This window comes from Neolamprologus multifasciatus, chromosome 15, assembly GCF_963576455.1.
Source record: "Neolamprologus multifasciatus chromosome 15, fNeoMul1.2, whole genome shotgun sequence".
Lineage (NCBI taxonomy): Eukaryota > Metazoa > Chordata > Actinopteri > Cichliformes > Cichlidae > Neolamprologus > Neolamprologus multifasciatus.
The window spans coordinates 18,817,120-18,841,557 of record NC_140453.1 but is presented as its reverse complement, the minus strand read 5'-3'; the positions used below and the strand labels follow the sequence as shown (position 1 = coordinate 18,841,557).

The window sequence follows — 24,438 nt, the reverse complement described above, 5'->3', positions numbered from 1 at the left end:
TCCCTGTAGTCTTGTGTAAATCACAAATTAACCTTAACAACACTTGCCTACTGAAAGACTCAGTCCTCAGATGACTCCATGACTTGTTGACCTTTATGTCACTGAAAAAGTTCCTTACCAGGATTTATCAGGAACACAACACTTCTTACATCACCAACAGGTGCTACTGTTTGCTTTTTGTCTTTAGCCATGGGAGCTATATTTGCTTATCCTCTCCCATTTATTCAAGCAAAACACCTGTCTCTACTTATCTAATAGGTTTTCCATTCAATGAAATGCAAGAAATTATTGGATGTTACCAGAAACCATGATTATCAACTAAACAGCTGGAAAGCAACATTATTTCTATATTATTAGCTCCAATGGAACAACTGTCAGAAAACGAGAGGAAAACTTGTTGATGCGTGTGTACGTACTCATTTTCCAGTATGCACTAATCCAGCCAGTTTTTCTTACTGCCCCCATCCATCATGTTGTCATGACACAACCCCTCCAAATCTACCATGGAAATTAAGATCCAAGAAGCATGTACTTAAACAAATTTCAACCACATTCTGACACAGAAACCTGAATAACATATTTAAAGGTACTTTTGAATAGAACCCACACACCTTTATCATTATAATAGGATCATATTTTATATGTGGCAAAATCCATAATGAAGAACTAATACTGTCTGACAACTCAGTATATCACTATATACAGTCAAAGGAGCTTGCAAAGAAAAGCGTCTGGACTTCTTTAAGTTGCAACTTCAAGCAACTTAAAGAAGTCCAGACACTTTTCTTTGCAAGCTCCTTTGACTACGATGACCTGGATGACTGAGAACCTTCACAGACATCACTATATACAGTGTGGGGAATTTACCAGTAGTTTTCCATTCCACTCTGTAAATGTTTTTACATGTTTTCCACAATGTGAGAACAATGATAAATGCCATCTTTAAGCTTGGATAGTGTCCATTATGTCGTTATTTCTTATTTGCTGTCTTTATACTCTCTCATCATCTCTCTAAATCTACATAAACCCCATCGGGGGGGTGGACAGCGCCAATGATAACAAACACACACTGAGATAAACACAGCTCTGAATTAATCATAGCCGTGACTAATATGATAAGGCACTGCAGTCTATGCGTTTCTTGTGTGGACATGTCACTGTGTATGTATGCGTGTAATGTGTCTTTAGCCGACAGCTGTTGCCAATCAGATCGGGGTTTGGCTGAATTGTCCAGTGTTAAGTCCCACAGTCATTATGTTGGCCGGTAGCTCTTCAAGTCTTAGACCTGTTGTCTCCTGCACTTAGCTGTTATGACTCAACTCTCCCTTTTTTTTTAGGCATTTATGTAAAATAATGTGCCTTTTCATGCTCATTTTATACAAATGTAAAAGACTGTTTTTATTGTGTTTACTAGAAGAAAGATGCTAAAGCACTAGGAGAATAAGAGAAAATGAGACAAAAACCAAATATCTGGTGGCAGAAGGGTCATAGTGTGGGGTCTCCTAATAGATCCCATTGTTAGGACTAATTCCTGGTAGAAAATTTGAGTTTGAAAGCACCGGACACTTCATCACCTTGAATTATACCACAATGCAACACAATAGTGATACGGATAATGGATATGCTCGATGGCAATCGAGGAGATCTACCTTCAGTTCTTTAAATCAAATTTATAATGAAGGAGGCCATATGAAGAGGATGCTAGGGAAAGGGCACATAATGCTGTTGTTACTCCTTAAGGCAGGAGTGGGGGAACTCCAGGCCTCAAGGGCCAGCGTCCTGTGTTTAGATATCACCCTGGGTCATCACACCTGAATCAAATGATTAGTTCATTGCCAGGCATCTGGAGAACTTCAACACATGTTGAGGAGGTAATTTAGCCATTTAAAACAGCTGTGTTGGATCAAGGACACATCTAAAACCTGCAGGACACTGGCCCTCGAGGCCTGGAGTTCCCCCACTCCTGCCTTAAGTGCACACCAAAAGTATTAGCAGAAGAAAATGTAAAGATGTAAATCAGGGGTAGGCAACTCCAGGCCTCGAGTGCCGGTGTCCTGCAGGATTTAGATGTGTCCATGATCCATCACAGCTGATTTAAAGGGCTAAATGACTCCTCAGCATTTCTTGAAGTTCTCCAGAGGTCTGGTAATGAACTAATCATTTGATTCAGGTGTGTTAACCCAGGGTGGGATCTAAAGCCTGTAGGACACCGGCACTCGAGGCCTGGAGTTGCCTACCCCTGATGTAAATAATCTCACGGGCGATCGTGGCTGAAGAGTTCGGAGCTTGCCTTGTAATTGGAAGATTGCCGGTTCGAGCCCCGGCTTGGACAGTCTCGGTCATTGTGTCCTTGGGCAAGACACTTCACCCGTCGCCTACTGGTGGTGGTCAGAGGGCCTGGTGGTGCCAGTGTCCGGCAGCCTCGCCTCTGTCAGTGCCCCCCAGTGCAGCTGTCGGCTACAATGTAGCTTGCCATCACCAGTGTGTGAATGGGTGGATGACTGGATGTGTAAAGCGCTTTGGGGTCCTTAGGGACTAGTAAAAGCGCTATACAAATACAGGCCATTTACCATTTAATCTTTGGTCAGAGGATGAAATCAGCAGTCATATCAGATTAGAACCATTATTTGTTTTTCCATAGATTTCAGGAGTGCCACATCTCCTCATTATGTGATGTCTCTTTAATATAATGTATCTGTAGTGATAGCAGACATGTTCCACTACTGTTTTACTGTAAAAAGTGACTCTATGAAGAGTCCTTAAACATGGGTTTCACAAAAGCTGTTCTTATACAGATAGCGCGTCATATTCTACCACTGCCTGTCACTCATGTCTTGAAAGTAGAGGGAATTATAATTTATTGCTAAACATGTCCTGTATTTTAATAGTATGACATAAGCCTGATTGAAGCCATTAGAAGAAAACTCACTTTACACCCATTATGACCAAGCAGGCGTGAAAAGATTGTCACCTACAAAAACTCTGGCATTGTCTGCATCATTTGATTGACAACTTAGTTATGTAGCGAGCAATACAAAACATCACACCAATAATCATTTTACACAGAAAAAACAAAAATTAAGGTAAAGTGAAGGACACAGGAAACTTCACATCTAGATCCCGGTAGTTTGTAGCAGTGTGTATTTCTGCTTTACGCGTCTGTGGTGGAGTTTCAGGTTTAACGGACCAGTGAAGGAGGAAGGCTTTGGAGAGACTCGGCTATGAATGGGGCCTCAGTTTAAGACAGTAATCCAGGAGGGAGGAGGGAAAACAAAAAACTTGTAAAAACAGCACTGTGAAGTCTCATGGTTTTTTATAGATGAACGGTGGGAAGAATATATAGGGACTGCAGAAGGTGTATGCTGTTCCTTTGGTTGTCAGATCAGTTGTGGTTGCTGACAGTGTTTTATGGTATTTCTGGGTGCGTAAAGCTGGACTTTTTTTAGCCACTGGGGGACAGTAAAAAACTGACAATTCTGAAGTGCTGTGACATTGTGAAGTGTTTACTGCTAACGTGTTAGCAAACCGTTTAACACATAAAGCAGACACAAAGCAATTTTAGCAATTTGGCCCCTGGAGAGCAACTTCTTTCAACTCTACTTTGGTTTCTACCAACACTTACGGAAAACCGCTTGGGTCTTTAGTCTTATGTTTTTTCATATGCTAGATGTTATTTTTGTCTCTCTGTGGCTCTCATGCTGTCATACCTTTTCAGATTTACAGCTGGCCAAAATTAGTAAAGAGCTGTTGTTAGCTGATCATACAATTAAATAAATAGAAACCTTGCATTAAGAGCAGTTTGAAGCCTGACCTTTACAGATTTATCTCAGAACTTTAAACCTTTTGGCCTTGTTTCAGGCTTATATGTAAGTAACCTAATGATTCTTATTAGTCTATAGTTCCCAAAAATGTTTCATATCAAAAGATGATTTAAAAAAATTATATTAACCCTCTCGGGGCAGGCGTTGCCGATTTGCAACAGTTAAAAACGAACAACCTGATTACCCCACATACATATTTTATGAGGTTTTTTTTTAACTCAGAAGTACCACTGCAGGACTTGGTTGTGCATTAGCAACAAAAAGTTTAATTTGAGCCTGAGAGGGTTAATGCATAACAATATTTTCCCTGTCTAGCTGATATTTGTCTTTGCTGTATGTGCTAACAGTGAGGTGATTTTTTATTTTTTTTTATTTTTTTGCTGATATACCATACATTTCTTTCCTTTCATGCTGGTGGAAAGAGGAAAAAATGTATACCACAAGGTAAAATTAAAATTACTCAGTGAGGGTTTAAACTCGCATCCTGTTGCTCCCTTATGCTACGTTGCTAACTGTGCAACACATGGTTTATAAGGCTGACATAAGGGGGCAGTCAGACATAATGCTTTTAACAGTCCGACATGTTACTGTAAGTTCACCGTACAACAAATGAGACTTTAGTCATACAAATGAAAAGAGTTTAAAGGTGCTTATATAAGACCTTTCTCCTCAGTTGACTATTTAAAGTACTTTTTAGTAAAAGTCAACCACCTGAGCCACAGCCAACCCTGCACAACATTATGTCAGGGTCTCTTTAAGCCATGTTTGCTGGGATTATGGCATCTGTGCCTCTATGAATTAACCTTATGGGAATACCCATATTATTTAAATGCATCATTGACTTGCACCTTAATCCACTGGCCAGTTGTCACTAGGCTTGAGAATTTTTCTGACGTGAACAGCTAACATTTTAACATTTTGACAAAAAAATGAAAACCACAATGGGTCACATTGAACATAAACATTATTAAAAGTCTAGAGCCATTACTTAATGGAATGCAGTGATAATGAATATACCGATCTTTAGTAGGTGTTGTGTACCTGTGACAGTGGACCATATTGGTTTAGCACACTGGAATGCTTGAATTTGCTCATTACCACAAAATAGTAAATACAACTGAGGCTCATTTGTTTTTTATTAAAGGTATTTGTTCATAAGCCAAAAATATAAATTAAGAATTTACTTGCTGTTGGCACTAGATGAAAAGTGTGATGCTAATCAAAGTTATGACAGTTTATCCTGAGGGTTACCATAAATATTGGTACTAAGGCTTCAAATTACCTTACAAAATTCCCCTCATCTTACCCTTTGCTGCCTTTCAGGACCACCAGTATGCAAAAATACTCAGTGAGGGTTTAAATCAGATGCATCTGTTGTCTCTTGTGGCTCAGCAGTAGCCCACCACTGTGTTTAGGTTTTCCCTGCAGTGTTATTTAGTTGTTAAGGATGTGGTCAGGATAGAAGTGACAATGACAGCTGAGGACGTCACGTGGAAGGTGTGTATAAAGCGTTAGCTGCCCTGCTTAGACACACACACAGGCTGTAACACATGTGGCTGAGGACCACCACAGCTTGCACCTACACTGTGGTCAAATTAAAGGTGGGATAAGTGCCCATTCAAAGCCGATCCTCTCGTTGCTTCATGACAAAAACAGACTTGTGGTTTTTAAACCTCATGGCTGAGAGTTAGCAACTGGCACTGAAACTGAAATGCTCTCCAGCTTTGGATGGCTAATTCATGGGAATTTGTAATAACATTATATTTTGAAATGAAAACAAATGAGACATAGTCGTATCCAAGCTTCTGATTGGGGAGAGGTGTCGTGCGTAAATGTACTGTAATTTTACACAAACCACAAATGCAAGGATTTTTACTTGCAGTAATGTCGCTGTTTTGTGTCCCATTAACTTTTCCATCCATGTTGTAATAGCCTAAGCAATTACCTTAAAAAGATTTTTGTCAGCGCATTTTCATTTTGTTTTTCAGCTCTTCTCTGCATTAATATTCACATATACACCACAATGTTTAGAATTTATTTAAGAAGAGGATTCAGGGCATAGCCACGTGTATGAGAAGTCAATTACAGGCCTCATGATTTAAGAGACATTAGCTAAAAATACACAAATGAGAGGAAATGATTGCGAAGTGAAGAAAAGGTTCAGATGTTTTAAGACTTCTCAGTGGTTGAGCTGCTCTCATCTCTGAGGGGTATGGCTCTTGGTCCTGCTTGTTTTTTCACCTCATTTCTGCCCCATTTTGTGCTACATTGCAGTTGGCACTGTGTGTAATTCAGTCTTGGTTGTGTTCAGTTTATGCATAGCTTGCTTCCCTTTTAACTTTAACCAGGATTTCACTGGATATTATGATACAGACAACTCTCCTTCCCTTTTCACAAAACCAAAAGTTGACAGAAAACACTGAAAGTGATTTGATTTGTTGTTTCAGTTATTCAGGGATACGAGTTTCCCTAAACTCATATCCCTGGTTTCTGTTATTTTGTGTAAAGGAGGATGAAAATATGACAAATATCACTCAGTCTAACTGAACAAAAAAAACTCATTTACCATCATTTCTATTCGTAATGACAAATTTACTAACATATTGGTTCTCTAAGAGATCAGTACAATGACTGAATTTATACGCTCAGTACTAAAGTGTGTAAAATTTAAGAAAATACCTCATGTTAGAATGTGATGATAGTAACACATCCCCTCTGCATTTAACAACAGTCTGTAAACATCTGGGAACTGAGGAGAACAGCTGCTGAACTTTTGGGGGAGGAATGTTGTCCCATACTTGTCTGATATCTGGTTTCTAGCTGCACAACAATCTTAGGCCTTCTTTGTCATGTTTTTAGTTTCATGATGTGCCAAATGTTTTTAGTTGTCCTGGACTGCAGGGAGGCCACTTTATCACCAGGATTCTTCTGCTATGAAGCCATGCTGTTGTAGCTGCAGTATGAATTTAGCACTGTCTTGTTTAAATACGCAAGGCCTGTTGTCCGAATTGGAGCACATATTGCCCTAACATCTGTATATACCTTTCAGCATTGCTGATGCTTTTCCAGGTGTTCAAGCTGCTAATTCCATAGACACTAATGCACAGCCATACTATCAAAGATGCAGGCTTTTGAACTGAGTGCACATAACAAGCCAGCTGGTCCTTTTCCTCTTTAGTCTGGAGGTTGCAGTCTCCATGTTTTCCAAACAATTTCAGATCTTGATTCACTGACAGAAGAACAGTTTTCCACTTTGCCTCTGACCATTTTAAATGAGCTTTGGCCCAGAGAAGCCAGAGGCATCTGGATGATTTACACATATGGCTTCTTCTTCGCATGAAGGAGCTTTAACCTGCATTTGTGGATGGCACAATGAGCTGTAATCACAATGATTTCTGGAAGTGTTCCTGAGACCACGCAGTGCTTTTCACTACAGATTCATGCCTGTTTTTAATGCAGTGCTGTTTGAGGACTCAGAGATTACAGGCATCCAATAACTGATTTTTAGCCTATTCCCTTATGTACAGAAATTTCTTCAGATTCTCAGAATCATTTGATGATATCATGTAAAGTAGATCCTGAGATAGTCAAAGTTGCAATTTTATATCATTCTTGTTCCACAATTTGTAGATGCTGGGGTGTTTTGTTTTTTTTTTCAGATTTTTGAACTTCTGCCCACTTTTACTTCTGAGAAACTCTGAGAACTCTACTCTGAGATGCAATTTTATACCCAATCATGTTACTGACCTGTTACCAGTTAACCTTTTTTGTCGTAAAATGTTCCTCCAGCTGTTTCCTTTTAGTACCTCTTACTGTTCCAGCCTCATTTTTTCCTTGATTTCATATTTTATCTAAATGTTCTATACTACATCATGCTTAATCATCATGTACTGTGACCTAAAACTCTTTAAAGTAATCATTATCAACATTGTCAGTAAATCAGTTGTCTTGTGCTGTTTTGTCCTCAGGTAACCGAGGAGAAAGGGGTTTCAAGGGAGAGAAGGGTGAACGGGGTGAGCGAGGAGACAGACCAGGTGAGAAAATGATGGCCAAGTCCAATCCACAGTGTGCAAGGGACAATGTATTACTTAGCTGTTTGTAGCTAATATTAAATACCCTAAAATGTTATATGTGATATCATTCTGCCTGTTTGTACCAACTCAAGTAGTATGGCTGCAAAGAACTGATCCATACAGGTTTATTTTATCCTGATTTGTATAGTTTTTAAATGCATTTATAATATTTTTTTCACACTATCATACCGGTTTTACAAAAACATATTATACTCCTTCTGTTCTTCTACTCTCCTTGTTGATGAACAACTATGAGAATAACAAAAGTTGCAGACCTGCAACCGTTTTATTTGGCCCCAAAATAATAACTTCCTTTAAGTGATTCCAAGTCCCAAGTTTCGTTAATGTCTTATTGGCAGCAGTAACTGCAGCTTCAAAGTTATTAGATGACCACACATGCATGCAGGCAAACTACTACAGAAACAGTAAAAAAGGGAACATGGTCTGCTAAAAGATTCAACAGGCAAATTAAGTGTTTTATAGACATCACTGTGGACAGAATATTAGATGTACAGTAATCTATCCACTAATTAGTAGCATAACAAATTGCAGATTATTCCAATAAGACTTTTTTTCCACCATCTAATCCAGCAAAGTGTTTTTGGTTGCTTTGTTTTTAAATTAAGCACTTTACTTTCTTTGAATTACATTCCTGTTGTTATGTTGATTACTTGTAATGTAACCAAACTTTCAGACACAGAAATCAACAAGGTCAGTATGAAGCTGTAAGCCTTGACCAAGATCGATTCCCTCACCATGCATGCTGAAGAATATCTGTATGGAGATTAGTGTAGCAGTACCCAACTGAGCTGATTCTATCCATATTTAACCTTTAAATGGTAAAATGCTAAATGGCCTGCATTTGTATAGCGCTTGACTTAGTCCCTAAGGACCCCAAAGCGCTTTACACTACGTTCAGTCATTTACCCATTCACACACTGGTGATGGCAAGCTACATTGTAGCCCACAGCTGCCCTGGGGTGCACTAACAGAGGCGAGGCTGCCGGACACTGGCGCCACCGGGCCCTCTGACCACCACCAGTAGTGGGAAAACATGGTGTTAGGATATTTGGATATTTGGCCTGGAGCAGCCTGGGATTGAACCACCGACCTTCTGGTTAGTGGCTGACCTGAAGATAAACAGACAGAGTTGTTCTATAATAATAATAATAATATAATTTTATTACAAATAATATAGTTTTATTACAAATGACGTTAACTTAAAGAGCTGGCAACGCCGTTTTACCAATAATGCCAAAGAAACAAAGGAAACACTCGCAGCAACAAAAGAAAAAGCTACCAAACAAATAAGGGAGACACTTCCCACTTCATATTTTACTTCTCGCCACGGGGAGACACTTCCAGGGCCCACAAGCCCATCTACTCACTACTCGCAAGGATGCTGTCTGTCCAAAACCTAGCAGAAAAATGCGTAGCGCCACAGAGGGGAAGAACTCACCTTGCTCACAGCGCATCCCCAGCTTAAATAGCCTCAGAGGTGATTGCTGACTGGATTCAGGTGGCAAACGAGGCTTATCAAAAACAGCTGTCCTGGGGAGAGAGAGGAGAGTGAGAGAGACAGAGAGGGTAGGAGTGGCAAGAGAGGAGGAGGCGGAGAGAGTGGGCAAACACCCCACCCACACACTCTCACAGCCTCACGGGATGTAACAGCTACATATGGAGATCATTAGGTGATTCCAACCAAAGTATGTTGGTTCAAGAAGTGATCACAAATAGAAGGCCTAAGCAAGTTTTGCATTTACAGAAATGTTTAGCAAACTTCTGAATTATTTCATTTTTGTAAGAATGTACTTTGAATATTGTAATGTATCATTTCAAATTTTGTACATGTTTCACAGTCACAGGAATGAAAGTCTTAGTTTAGTACCTCACATCTATCGGTGCGTGTGATCCAAAATCAACCATAAATTATGACGTGATAACTTTATGGCTTTCAGTCATCTTTGGTTCATGTGATATCAATCACATAGAGCTGAACATGGTTTCAAAGGCTGGTAGGTGTGCATTTGTTTTTAATGTAATCTCACAGTGTACATCAAAAGGATTTCAAAATAAGTATAAGTCCTGTGGTGGTAACCTGAACTCGAATGCAAAACCACAAGGTAGAAAGAAAAAGGTCATTACATCTTTTTTCCATGCTTGTATTTTTCTTTCTTTTTTGCATCATCATGACTGTTCTGCATGTGCTGAGTGATGGGGTGGTGTTCATGTCAAATAATCCTGATCCCTTGACCACATGAATGCAATTTCTGCCCATTACAGAGCCGTCAAAGATCAGTTCTTTCCTCACATCATTTACGCGACGCGGATGTTTGATGTTTCAGAGAAGAAAAGACAGACTGAGCCCACCTGCTGTTGGCTGTTAGAAATTTCAAATCATAACGTCGTTTGTATTTCTGTCACAAACCTCATGCAGCCGACTTATTGTTGGACGCGTGACTTGGATTGTTTTACACTTTAAAGCAAACAGTTCATACCTGTGTAATCGCTTTCCAGAACAAGCAAAAGTTTGTGAGGAATTAGTGGGAAAACGGAGCGTTAGTCCACATGTGTTGGGTATTACCATAAAATGAACCTGCTGAAGAGGATGTCACTGACAGAATCAAATGCTTAGATTCCTCGAAGCATGAGTGATTGTCTCTGAGTGAAAAAGAACAAATGGAGTCCAGATTGTATGTTTTTCCAGCAAAATCTTATGTCCAAGAAGACAGATGAGATTTTTTTTTTCTACTGTATCAGAACAAAACAAATAAAAAGAGTAATGAGGCATACCAGAAAGAAAAAAGGTAAAGAAAAGAAACAATTGCTAGAAAAATAATAAACACATTAATTTAGTTTTGCACTGATGTTATATGAACAACATTCTCATGTATCTTGCTATTTATATAATGCACTGCACCAGTCTTCCTGGTTTTTGTAGTTAATTTTTTGTTTCTACTATATTTGTGAATGCAATGCTAATTTATCCAAATCCTGCATACTGCTGGGTGTTGACTGTATTGTTTACTCTTCATGCCAGCACCGTTGAACGCATGCTGTCTTGTAATTGTTGTTTTGCCCATTAGGCTTTAAATTTTTTTCTTTCTTGGTTGATTGACTACATTTAATTAGCATTATTTACATAAAGACATTGCATAAAGATCTCTTAGATTTACTGGGTTAATTAGGCTACATGCATAGATCCCAAACTTGGAACACATGGAACTCACTGTGTACCATCCATTTTTCGCAAGACGATTCATCTTTCCATCTCACATGTAGTGATTCATGGCCATGTGCACAAAATTGTGGAGCAATTAATGTTGCTGCTGACACTAAATGTTTTTCATACTTGATTAATTTTTTTTTTTTTTTTTTTTTAATTTTGATCATTTTTAATTTAACATTTTATTCATTAGAAATGCATGGTTTCATTAGTTGGTAAATAGTAGATGGACTGATTCTTATACAGCACTTTTCTGTTGTACTGGAGTCCTCAAAGTGCTTTAGGATAGATACATTAGGTTTGAGCAATAAAAACAACTTGATTATGGTAAGGGTGGAAAGGTTTAGACATTAAATCTACTGTTATGTTTACAAAAAGATCTTTAGGTTAAAATATGTCAGCTTTTTTTTTTCCATAACTTTTAACCAACTTTTTCTTAGTTAGTTAGCTGCCTGTTGACTGGCAATGACAGTCACTCTATGAGCTGGCTGAAAATACGCCCCCAATGTAACATGAAAGAAAATGACTATTTTAAAAGGTACAGCACATTTTAAAAGCAAGGATATAAAGGAGTCTGGAGTCTTTAGTGTAAAGCTACTTATTTTTAGATGTACTAAAGAAAATGTAAAATCTTGGTCTCTGTTTGATTGCTTGGTTTACTCACTGTAAACTAGTGTTGAAAACAAACATTTTCAGTACTGTGTTTTCTGTGAATCTAAATTCTACTGAAACTGATTATCATAAATAGAAATTTCTCACTTGTTTTGATTTTCAGTATTGAGGCGGTGAAAATGTCAAACATTTGCCTGTTATAAATCCTTTGAGATATTTTCCTATGGGCATGTAACATGTAACAAAATGTTCTTTTCATGTAGAGGTCATTGCCAACATTGATGTAATGTTTTTTTCTTGACCTCACATATTACAACAGCCATAAAATCTGGCAGTTTGACAGCTGATCTCAGGACTCCAGCATTAAGTGTAGTTGTTTTATTGTTTGTTTTTTCCTGTGCACATCAGCAGGTACAGAGATCCAAACATTAACAAGTTCAGATTTCTGACTCAGAAACGAGAAATTTGTGTTTGTCCTGAGACTTGAGCTCATGAGAAACCATGTAGTTGAATGTGAAAATCAACATGAAGGAAAGTTTTCATTTCTCGTCAGTGTGGCCTTCCAGTGTCAAAAAATGAGATAATCCAATATCAGAATGTACTTCTCCATCTAAAGCAATGGAAAGTGCATAAGAGAGGCGAAGAAGAGAGTGCAGGAAGGATGGAGCGGGTGAGGAAACGATCAGCAAGAGTGAAAGGGATGTTTTACAAAAAAGATAAAGTTAGAGAGGCAAAGTTGAGAGGGTTTGAGTGATATTGGACATACTGGACAGAGGATGTTGAATATGAAGCTGGCAGGAAGCAGGAAACCAGTAAGGTCACAAAGAAGCATCAAGGAATTATTGAAGGAGGACGTGCAGAGGGTTGGTGTGACAGGATGCAAGTAACAGGGTGAGCTAGAGGCAAATGATTAGCTGTGGTGACCCCTGAAGGGAGAAGCTGAAAGAAGATGTTATGAACAGATGGATCTAGTTAGCTGCTGTCTTGGAGCCATGTAGTTCGATCCAGTACAGATTCTTCCTGCCTGCCAGAAAAACATTAGTAATACTCTATCACTCCATGTTCTGGCCTTCATGTTGTGGTTGCTGCAGCTTCTCTGGCCTCAGAGGCTTGAACCACTTGGAAGGCCCCCAGCAGTTGAAGCTCATTTGACTAGTATTCACTGAACAGAAACAGTCATTATATCTCTCAAAGCTCATTTTAATTTCCTTACTTTTACAGAAGCAGTACACAATTTATGTCCAGATTAGATTGCCTCTGTTTTATGATGAATCACTTTGCTGGCTGTCAAAAGTGAATGTAAGACAGAAGCTGTTAGGCTGTACCAATGGCATAAGTTAGAAACCAGGATATTGACCTTTGGTTTAATTACTTTAAGGAATTTGAGAAGTGACTTTTTTCTCTGTGAGCATGTGTCACTAGAAAAAGTCATTAGTTATATAAAGCTGAGGGCTTAGTGGGAAACACATTTCAGAGGACTTTTGTCCACCAATAGCTACCTGTTTCCACATATTCTGATCCAAAATGTAATTAGTGGTTATGCTGACATGTTATTATATCTAGACTACCCCACTTTTTATTTCACCAAATAATGTATTGCCCCTAGTTACTTTGGCTAAACCTGTCAACCTTTCTGTCCTTGTATTGCTCAAAATTCCTAATGACTTAACAACATGTCCTCAGTGTCAGGCAAATATTTGCTTCTTATTTCTAGTCTACAACCATTAACTTTACAATTTCAACAACTATCTGTGGCATTTTTTACAGCCAACTAGCTATTTGAGCTAACACTCAAAATGCTAGCATAGCATCTGGCTGACTCATTTTAAAACAAACTTGTGAAAGGTTGCAAAGCTGTCTACATGAGTCATAAAAACAAAATGATATAGACCAAAGCATACAAGTAACAGATGTTATCTCTTATCCTATTCAAAGTGTTTGAATATTTAACTTAGTACTGAGTCCCGTGAACAGGACACACACTAAGCTAAATTGTTAGCATGTTTGTTTGGATGATTCAAACAAACTAGTGAAAGTCAGATTAATCACATTTCTCAAAGTTTAGTCTCAGAGCTGCCTTTTGACATTTGTGTATTCAATTTTGGTTTTGGATTCAAAAAGACAATCCCTAACTCCTAGGCTCTTACATACTTCAAATCCTCTGAACACAGCTCTTATTAAAGTACAAAATATGAGCACATGTTAATGACCAGTTTTAGCTGAAAGGATACTATTACCAGTTGATAAACAATGAGTGTGATTACAAATGATTAGGTGATCATTTTTGAGGGAAGTGGTTAATGTGCAGTCAGGTCTTGTTTTTGTTTGAAAGCATGTCCAACTCTTGCCATTTCAGAGGCTGCAGTGTTGTTCACTGAATGTTATTCATGCATTGCCTAAATTCTATCAATTTTTTTGTAACCCAAAGCACACACATGACGTTGTTCAACTGAGTTCAGCTGTCCAGCTCTCCATAGACTGAGATATAAATCCCTGTGAAGCTTTGTTGTATGGCTCAGATTAGTCTACATGTGGTACCTCCGGAGCGTTTCCTTTCCTTTATCTTCTCCCCAGTCTCTCGTTTTCTCCATGGGGATTCTCAAGCTCTTCGAAAGAAACTAATAAAGAGCTGAAACAGATGAACATTAGTTATACTCTATCACCCCATAGAGTATAGTAAGAGAAGGATATAAGAAGATGGTTTTTCATGTCTCGGGTTTTTTCATGCATGCATGCAAAGCTAAAAATGTTGCAGCATTTACTTAACATGTTGACCTTGCTTCATTAACATGCAGTTATTAAAGGAAATGACACATTCCACAAATGTCATTGGCTGTCCTTGGTATCAAGACACTCTCATACTGTCAAGTGAGCTGGAAAAGTTCCTGTAAATTGTGGATGATGTTGTATTATGTCATATAGTAAGAAAAGATCTACTTTCCATTAGCATGTGATTTAAGTTTTCATTTCCAAAATAGGCATAGAAATGTAATATTTATCAGACTGCATGCTGGGTCTCTATTTGGCTGAGAAGAGCTTTAGGATATATAGTAAACTGTCTGTTTAGAGAAGTACTAAACAATCACAAGGGCTATTAATCAATATGATCATTTTTATATGCATGGCAATGGCAAAAATTATTTTGTGTTATTGTTTGATGAGTGAACATAACTGTTTCAAGTAATTCAAATGCTTGACCCTAGCTGAAAACGAAACATGTGGTGCTCTACTCTTAACAGTTTGTGGGGTAGAGTTGCCTGAAAAAACCTCCTGCAGTACAAAAGTACAACATAAGGTTGAAATAATATTTAATTTCTGGTTTGAATTTGCTGGTTCTCAGGAGAGAATATCATATCAGTTATGACAATATAATAATACAGCAGATATTAAATTATGATGGGCTAGTGAGTGCAAAATACTTGACTGTAATGAGAGTTAAATGGTACACAGTTAAAATGTATGATGGTCTGATGAGACTAATATCCTGTCTATATGTCTTTAATGTGTCTGGCTTTACTCTGCGGCACTTTGTCTTAACAGTGATGAGCAGTCCAGAAAAGTGTAGCTGCGAGTGTGTGTTTACCTCTTCTTCTTATTTCCTCTCTGCCCTCTGAAAGGTGATAAATCAAATCAATTACATGAGAACAGCTGCTGCATACTTTGAGGAATACCAGATGAACTGCAGAGCCATGAAGCTTCTGCTAAAACAAACACACTCATTTACACACACACTTGTTCTGTAAGGTCTTACATGCAAGTTTGTGGACATGGCACCCCTGAGCAAGGCCTTCCAAGCCTAAATCCATGAAAATGGGGCATCTCTAGTACTTTTATTTACATGCATTCCTAGAGGTTTACAACTTTAAAAACTAACCAGCTTCCAAGATGATCCTAAAATTCCGCCCTGTGATAGCTTACACTCCAGGGCCCTGCGACCTTATTTCAACCTTTTGATTTTTATTATATTACAGGAGCCAAAATACTCTGTCAAACCAGAACAACAACAATAATACAGAGATGGTTGTTGTGTCCACCTCTATTACAGAGACTGTGTATAAAAGAATGTCATAAAGTGTAGTCGCAGTGTTAGGTTACATTTTGAAGCTTTAACATGAATGTTTTGCCTAATTCTCTGTTAGGTTTTTTTGGGGAGCCAGAAGTTACCATGTTTGGACCAGAGCATTGCTGTATCCATTGACCTTATGGGTGCAAGCATATCTGCTAAGTAGTGTAAAGAAAGGACTAATAAAATGCTAAAAGTTTTTGCATCAAAACCGAAGTACAAACATGATCGACATTTGAAAGATAAACAAATTAAAATACTTCAAAAGCAACAAATAGCAGAAACAAAGTGGAGCCATCTCAATCAGTAACTTAAAGCTCACAGTGTTGCCTTAATCCTCAGTCAAATTTACCACACCCCTACCTTTACAGTTTTTTTTAACAATGTTATAAAAATGTTTTGACTATGCAAAACTCTTAGCCTGTTAGCAGTCTACTTTAATTCATCCCTTTGTCTCCTTTTTTACTTCTCATCTTTGATGTCCACTTACAGTTTCTATCTCTCCTTTTATTTATTCACTCACTTTCCCTCCTTTCCTCAGTATTTTTAAGCAGCTGGTAGTCTTTAGTGCTCAAATAAGCTAAACTGGATAAATGCTTGCAGATGCATACTGTGAAGTTCCAAAGTAGGAAGTTATGAATTTCAAAACCCTTCAATGGATTCGCTTCACATCCGTGAGATTGTTGCCATATTATAGGCTTTACAATCACAGAAAACAGTATATTCAGAAAGAAACTTACGTCAAATGTTTTTAAAGAGGGTTCACAAAAGAACACAAAACGTTTCCAGGGTATTTTTATTTATTGTTCTTGTTAAATCAGAGTGTTTTTCTGTGGTTTATGGAATTTTTATTTTTCAGCATGTCAAAAAAAATCCCATTCATCTCAGTTTGTTTTCATATTGATGTGATTCACAGAGCTTCATTAAACTTTTAAACACAATGAATGAGTCCAAAGCAATGCCAGCATTGCCAGATAAAAATGAGCGAGGGCCTTTATTGTTGTCTTTTTGGCATAAATAACAATGGAATGCTTATAAACACTCTGCAAACACACTAAATAGTTGCAGCAAAATGTAGGAATCCCTCTGCCAATGCATTTGTGTATCTGGATACAAAGCTTCTGTTTTGTGTGTTTGGTTTTCAGTGGAAGAGACCTTGGTACGGTTGGTGAATGGGTCAGGTCCTCACGAAGGCCGTGTGGAAGTTTTCCATGAACATCGCTGGGGAACCGTGTGCGATGATGTCTGGGATAAAAAGGATGGAGATGTAGTCTGCAGGATGCTGGGATACCAAGGAGCAACTGAGGTTCATAAGACTGGACGATTCGGGCAGGGTGCGTAACACTCTTATTTCATTGGTGTGTTTAACTTAAATCTGTTGCAAATCTTGTTGTCATTCAGTTCATGTAACACTTACGTGCGTTTATTCAACCTCATATTGTGCCAAAGGATGTAATAGGTCGACTTGGTCCACCATGTCAGTGTTGACAGAAACACCAAATAGGTGGCCATATTTTTTGGCTGTGGCTTGTGTGGTAGGTTAGGCCATGCATTAATTAGTAAACAGTATGCCAGTTGAAACTAAAATTTCCAATTTTACATCTTCCAGTCTTATATGTATTTATGACATTGTGACACCAAAATGTCAAATCTGAATGGTGAAAGATATGTTCCAGAATAATCTGTAAAAGCAGGCTCAGACCACCCCTGGTAAAAACTTTGAATCTATTCATAAACTTCCAAGTGATCCTTTAAATGAAAAAAACAACAACAAGGATATAACCTCCTTCGCAGAGGTAACATAAACAAGATCCTCTTCCTTTTAGCCTTGAATTTCCCAGGAGATTTTGTATTCAGATCAGTATAGTAGGCCTTATAGAAAACCAAACAGAACTGCAAAGGATTTATTAATTTGTACTCACTACATTGCTCAATCAGCATTTACTGTATAATGATTTAAAAGGAGTAGTTTACTGTTGCATGTTGACCATCCTTTACATCAATGGTGTGATGTGACAAGACGCACTGGTGGGCCTTGAGAAAAGCCAAGATTTGCTTTGGCTATATGCTATTATTGCAATCAATGAATTCATTCGTTTAATGCAGCTACACTTGCAAGGTGGGAATTATGAGACTGCAACTCATCAAAGGCCCTTTTTTTTTTAAACAATGTCTTTTTTATTAAGAGGTTTCCTTTTATACACATAATCATCAACATATATATTATACATATAAACAGAAAGAAAAGAGAAGGATTACAGATGATCTGTACATTAAGGTTAAGTAGTACATTTAAGCTGTAAAATGAGTTCAGAAATGTATCTTCGGCTGTGAAATAAAAGGGAAAAAAAAAAGGGGGGGGGGAAGATAAAAAAGAGAGAAAAATATAAACAAATGTATAATATCCCAAAGTAACATAATCCCTGCAAAAGAAACCCATTCATTCCCACCCAGGTCACTGCCTGCACCTGCACACTGTAATTCCACACCAGACTTAAGAGAGTTTGCTGAAAAATTCTTATAGATTTTGAAAAGCATCAAGGAAGGGTCCCCACATGTTTTGAAATTTCCCAGTGGAGTTCTGAAGTGAGTGTCTTATCTTTTCCAGTTTTAGACAGGCCATGAGGTCATATAACCACTGTTTGTGAGTGGGGGGGGCAGCGTCCCGCCACCTCAGTAGGATTGCCCTACTGGCCAACAGGGAACAGAATGATAATGCCTGTTTTTTAAAGGCCGGTAAAAGCACCTCATTCCCACTGATGTCAAACAGAGCAAGAAGGGGGCCGGGGGCCAGCGTCACATTGAGAATCCTGGACAGGGTATGAAAAACATCTGTCCAGAACTGAACGAGACTGGGACAAGACCAGTACATGTGGATCAGTGAGGCTTCAGCCGTTTTGCATCTGTCACAATATGGAGTGATTTCAGGGTAGATACGGGATCATCTGGATTTTGAGAAATGGGCTCTATGCACCACTTTGAACTGGATTAAACAGTGGCGGGCACATAATGATGTTGTGTTGACATGTTTGAGTATAGAGGCCCATGTTTCGTCAGAGATTGTCATGTTTAAGTCTTCTTCCCACAGTGTCTTGAGCTTGGATGAAGAGGTATGTGTCAAATTTAACATTTTATTGTAAAGCAAGGAAATCAGCCCTCTATTGGTTGGATTGACTTGTGGGATAGTTTCTAGTAGTGTAGGCTCTGGTGGAGGGCTTGAGCCTGAAGTCTGGGAACAAATAAAGTGCCTGACTTGCAAGTATCTGAAAAAGTGTGATGGTGGAAGAATATATTTATTAGCAAGTTGTTCAAATGATGCTAGTTTGTTGGCTATGAATAGGTCCTTAAAGCAAGTTATTCCACTTCTGTGCCACTCCGCAAACCCACCATCCTGGGTAGAAGGTTTAAAGAGATGGTTAGATGCAATGGGGCTGAGAAGGGAGAAGTCACAAAGTTTAAAATATTTCCTAAACTGGCCCCATATTTTTAATGAGTGCACCACTACAGGGTTGGGAATGAAGTTGAATGAAGAGGATGAGAGTGGAGAACAAAGTGCAGCTGGTAAGGATATACGGTTGTCACTATGCAATTCCATAGTGACCCAGTCAGGACAACCACTCTGATTATGGTAAAAATACCAAAACACCAAACATCGTATGTTAGCAGCCCGATAATAAAAATGAAAGTTGGGAAGTGCAAACCCACCCTCAATTTTAGATTTTTGAAGATGCATCTTATTAAGCCTTGGGCGTTTACCCTGCCATAGATAAGATGAGATGACAGAGTCCAGCTTATTGAAAAAAGTGTTGGGAATGAAAATGGGTATGGCCTGGAAAAGGTATAAAAATTTGGGTAGAATGGTCATTTTAATTTAATTGATACGTCCTACCAGAGACATAGAGAGTGGTGTCCAGTGGGTAAGGGACCGCTTCACTTGGTTCAGCAATGCACTCACATTTTCTGTGAAAAGGTTCTTATGTTTTTTTGTCACTGTGATTCCCAAATATGTAATTTTTTCCCTTTCAACTCTGAAGGGCAAGCAGATGAAGTCTAACATACTTGCTTTGCTACTTAGTGGGAAGAGCTCACTTTTATTAAGGTTCAGTTTATACCCTGAAATCTGACCAAATTGACTAAGCAGATTCAATGCAGATGGTAGTGAGGCTAAGGGCTTAGAAATAAAGAGCAGGAGATCATCTGCATAGAGCGGGACCTTATGTTCTGTATTGTTTCTCCAAATGCCGTGTACCTCTTTGCAACTGCGGAACGCAATGGCAAGGGGTTCTATGGCCAGATCAAAAAGCAGGGGGCTGAGAGGACATCCCTGGCGTGTGCCTCTGTGAAGTTTGAAAGGTTTTGACAGTTGGAGGTTAGTTCGTATTGTAGCAGATGGTTGAGAATAGAGTAATTTAATCCATGAAGTAAATTTCGCTCCAAAGCCAAATCTATCAAGGACTGCAAAGAGATAATCGAACTCAACTCGATCAAAGGTCTTTTCAGCGTCAAGCGAGACTACACATTCATCAGAGTCTGTAGAGCTGGAGTAGACTATGTTAAATAGCCTCCTTATGTTAAAATATGAATGACGACCTTTAATGAAGCCTGTCTGGTCTTTCGAAATAATTTTTGGAAGAACTATTTCTAGTCTACGGGCAAGTATCTTGGCTAATATTTTAGCGTCTGTGTTCAGTAGAGAAATGGGTCTATAGGAGGCGCATTCTAACGGATCTTTTCCTTTCTTTGTAATAAGTGTAATACAGGCTTCATAGAATGATCGAGGAAGAGATCCTTGTTCCTTGCAGTCCGTGAGGGTTGCACTAAGCTGCGTGGACAGTAATGAAGAGAAGTGTTTGAAAAATTCTGACGGAAAGCCATCCGGGCCTGGACACTTACCAGAGTGCATTGAAGCTATAGCCAAGGAAACTTCTAACTGGGAGATGGGTTCATCCAGCCTTGTTTTAAGTTCTGGTGGAATTTCAGGAATGTCAAGTTTAGCTAAGAACTCATTAATTGCAATACAGTCAGTTTGGGACTCCGAGGTGTAAAGCTGTGAATAAAAATCCCTGAACACTTAATTGATTTTTTCGTGATCTGTGACTATGTTGCCGTCTTGTTGTCGAATTTTAAGAATACTTTGCCTTGCCCTAGAACCTTTTAGAAGGCTCGCCAGTAATTTATCAGGTTTGTCACCATCAGTGTTGGGACTAACGCGTTATTAAGTAACGCGTTACAGTAACTACGTTATTATTGTGGTAACGAGCACGGTAACTAGTTATTATGCCAAAACCGGGAACGCGTTACTCGTTACTGGGATTTAGATAGGCGCGTTATTCGTTACTTCGTATGGTGGCTATCGCAGAGCTTCCACAGATTCAATAACATTAGCAAGTGGTGGAGGCAGCAGGTGGATGAAGGAAAAGGGAGGCAAGAGGAGAGACCCGAAGCGGCCGCTGCTCCGAGAGTGTCAGGTGAACTGAACTTCAGGTAAGAAGTTATAACCTGCAGTCCATCTGGGTCAGATATGAACCAAGTTTAGGTGGAGTTTATTTTCGTTATGCTGACTTTTTCGTACTGCGTACTAGCTAGCATGACGGAGTTTCTATACAGCTGGGTGGGTGCTATGTTACTGATGTTGAACTTTATTTTGTTCATAAGGTTAATTATTAGAGTTGCCAACCGTCCTGTAAAAAACGGAGTCCTCTCGTATTCAGAGAAAATATTACGCGTTTCGTATTGAGGTGAAAAGGATCACAGTTTGTCCCGGACTTCAGCTACAATGAAAAAGACACAAAGGTGGATTTATTCTGTGTCTTTACGCTGTCAGCTGCCTCTTCTCCTCTCATTCTCTCCCCCTCCCTCTCCTGTTTCTACTTCAATCATGAAACTGATCAATGATCAGCTGATTGGCTTTTCTCTCTTGTTTATTTATCGCCCACTTTGCGCCAGAAAGAGGAAACCAGCGGATGTCGCGGTAAACAACAGTAGCACTTTTAAGCTTGATCAGCTGTTGTTAGAATTTATTTAATATTAATTTCTACTATCAGCTGATGTCTGCTGGAGCCACAGCTGTAAACCTGCTGGTCATGATATCGGTTTGGTTATCTGGTGAGAGGGAAACATGAAGATGAAACCAGGAGATGTCCTTACTGAATCCTCAGAGCTGTGATGGAGAAACAGGTTTACCTTTTAGTTAACATGAATGAGTTGAAGGGAAGTTATGAACTGTTTCTGAGAGACAAATAACACCAGGATCCTTTTCTAAGTAGCTGACAGCTGGTAACTGTGCAGGGGCAGATCTAGCAAAGTGTTGCCAGGGGTCCATGTAGGGCATTAAAAGGGAAAGGGGGGCACAAGGAAATACTTTCTTATTCTCATTTAAAATGTCTCACTTTTAAAAAAATAATTATCTGAGTCTTACAACAAACAATTGATAGATTGATACATATATACCATCAGAACAGTGTACATCACTGTCACAACAGCGTTTGTTTTCATTCAAAGGCTTTATGATTTTTCCTATAATGGTGGGCCGCGACAATTTTTTTTGTCCCAGTCCAGCTCTGTATGCAGCTCATCTGCAGTCTGGTGTTACCTACATCTTCCTATTCAGAAGGCAGAATTTCCGAGTTCTGAGTACAATCGAAAGCACCACGACTGCAGTTTTTGTGTTGGATGTAAAAAGCAGGCTAGGATAGAATCAGGCGTGGGATTTCTCTCGTGGAAATGTGCACATTATTTTTTCCTTTCTATTGGTAGGTGGCACAGTGCACTTGTGGCAAGTAAGCAAGCTAGAAGACTGGCAATCCTGCTGGGTATCCAGTTACGGAAGCAACACATTAACAAGAGAATTCTGAGTAAAACCAAAGTTACTTTCCCTAGTAACTAGTTACTCTGAAAGTAACGAGTAACTTGAAGTAACTGAGTTACTTTTGATAGAAGTAACTAGTAATGTAACTAAGTTACTAATTTAAAGTAACTTACCCAACACTGGTCACCATGCATATAAAATTTGGATTTGTCATGTAAGAGTAAACGTTCAGTCGAGTACGTTGTGAGTAGGTCAAGTCTTGTTTTAAGTTCTACACGCTTTTTAAATATTTCATGACTCTGTTTGAGAGCATACTGTTTGTCAGTCTCCTTAATTTGTTGCATTAACTTATTCCTTTCATGAATGGACTGTTTTTTAATTCTTGCCGAATAAGCAATAATCTGGCCTCTGATATACACCTTAAAGGCATCCCATACGATAAGGCTGGAAGTCTCTGGGGAAGAGTTGGTTGTAAAGTAAAAGCGTATCTCATCCTGGATAAACTTTACAAAATTTTCATTCGACAGGAGGGTCGAGTTGAAACGCCATTGCGCAGCTTTAACAGGAGAATATGGAAGAGACAGAGACAGAGTAAGAGGGGCGTGATCTGAAATAACTATGCTATGGTAGGCACAGGAGTGGACCTGCTGTAGACAATTAATGTCAATGATAAAGTAATCAATTCTTGAATATGTATGGTGCACATGTGAAAAATAGGAGTAATCTCTTTTATGAGGATTTAGGGTACGCCAAACATCACACATTCCATATTCTGATAGAAAGGCATGAATGACAGATGCAGATTTGCTTAAAACATTACTCTTAGTGGATGAGCGATCCAGGGCTGGGTCTAACCAGCAGTTAAAATCACCCCCCAGAAAAAAAGAGTAGACATTTAAGTCGGGTAAAGAGGAGAATAGTTGTTTAAAGAAATTCTCATCATCTGTATTAGGAGCATACACATTTACTAGGGCAACAAGACTGTTATACAGTTTCCCACTGACTATGATATTCTATGAATATCTACCATATTTGTCTGCTATGACATTGTGGGCCTCAAAGGGAATGTTCTGCCTGACCAATATAGAGACCCCACGTGCCCTAGCCTGGAAAAGAGAGTGAAAACACTGGCCCCTCCAACGGGAGAAAAGACGGACATTATCAGAGGCCCTGACGTGGGTCTCCTGCAGGAAAGCCACGTCAGTGTTATGGTGTTTAACATGTGACAAAACCCTCCTTCTCTTGACTGGATGATTTAGACCTTTAACATTCCAGCTTAGAAAGTTCAATTGCAGACTCATCTGATTTATAAAGCAAAGAAAATATGCACACTGGCCTTAGATGATAAGAACAGAATAACTTTACAGTGGGTGGAAATTAGTTCAGAACAGGTTAAAAAAAAGAACAGTGTCTGAGGTTCATAGCAGTGACCCTTACCCTCCCCAAACCCTCCCCACAACAGAAAATGGCTGCCAAAAAAAAGAACAAGAACAAGCAGCGAGCTCTTCAAACTTAACATATTTAGAGTGTTACTCCTCCTGTCTATGATAGCAATAACCTAGGTGTTGAAGCAGTCGAACCACTGCTCCGGTGGCCATAGCATAGTAAGCTGAAACCCCTTATAATACTGTTAAGTTTTGAAACTGTATCAGCCACCAAGTCCAAATGTAATTGCTGGAGTGTTTCAAAGCAGAGTCTAAGTATGTAAACAAACAACCAAACACAAAAAAGATGATGTACTTCAATAAGTACTACTGGTATAACTGAATTATTGAATAAGAACAGACAGAAGGCTACGAGTAGGTAACAAAACTCCCCGTCTCCGTGCAACAGGT

At 38.9% G+C, this 24,438-nt stretch overlaps 1 protein-coding gene across 2 annotated transcripts in view; it reads left to right on the top strand.

Annotated features, from left to right (window-relative positions):
* The window catches only part of scara5 (scavenger receptor class A, member 5 (putative)), a 129,935-nt gene that overhangs the window by 78,704 nt on the left and 26,793 nt on the right, over nt 1–24,438 (top strand). For both annotated transcript variants that reach the window (XM_085132553.1, XM_085132554.1), the window contains exons 10-11: nt 7,790–7,855; nt 16,941–17,129. In XM_085132553.1, coding sequence (XP_084988679.1) covers nt 7,790–7,855; nt 16,941–17,129 — 255 coding nt within the window. The remainder of the gene's footprint in view (nt 1–7,789; nt 7,856–16,940; nt 17,130–24,438) is intronic.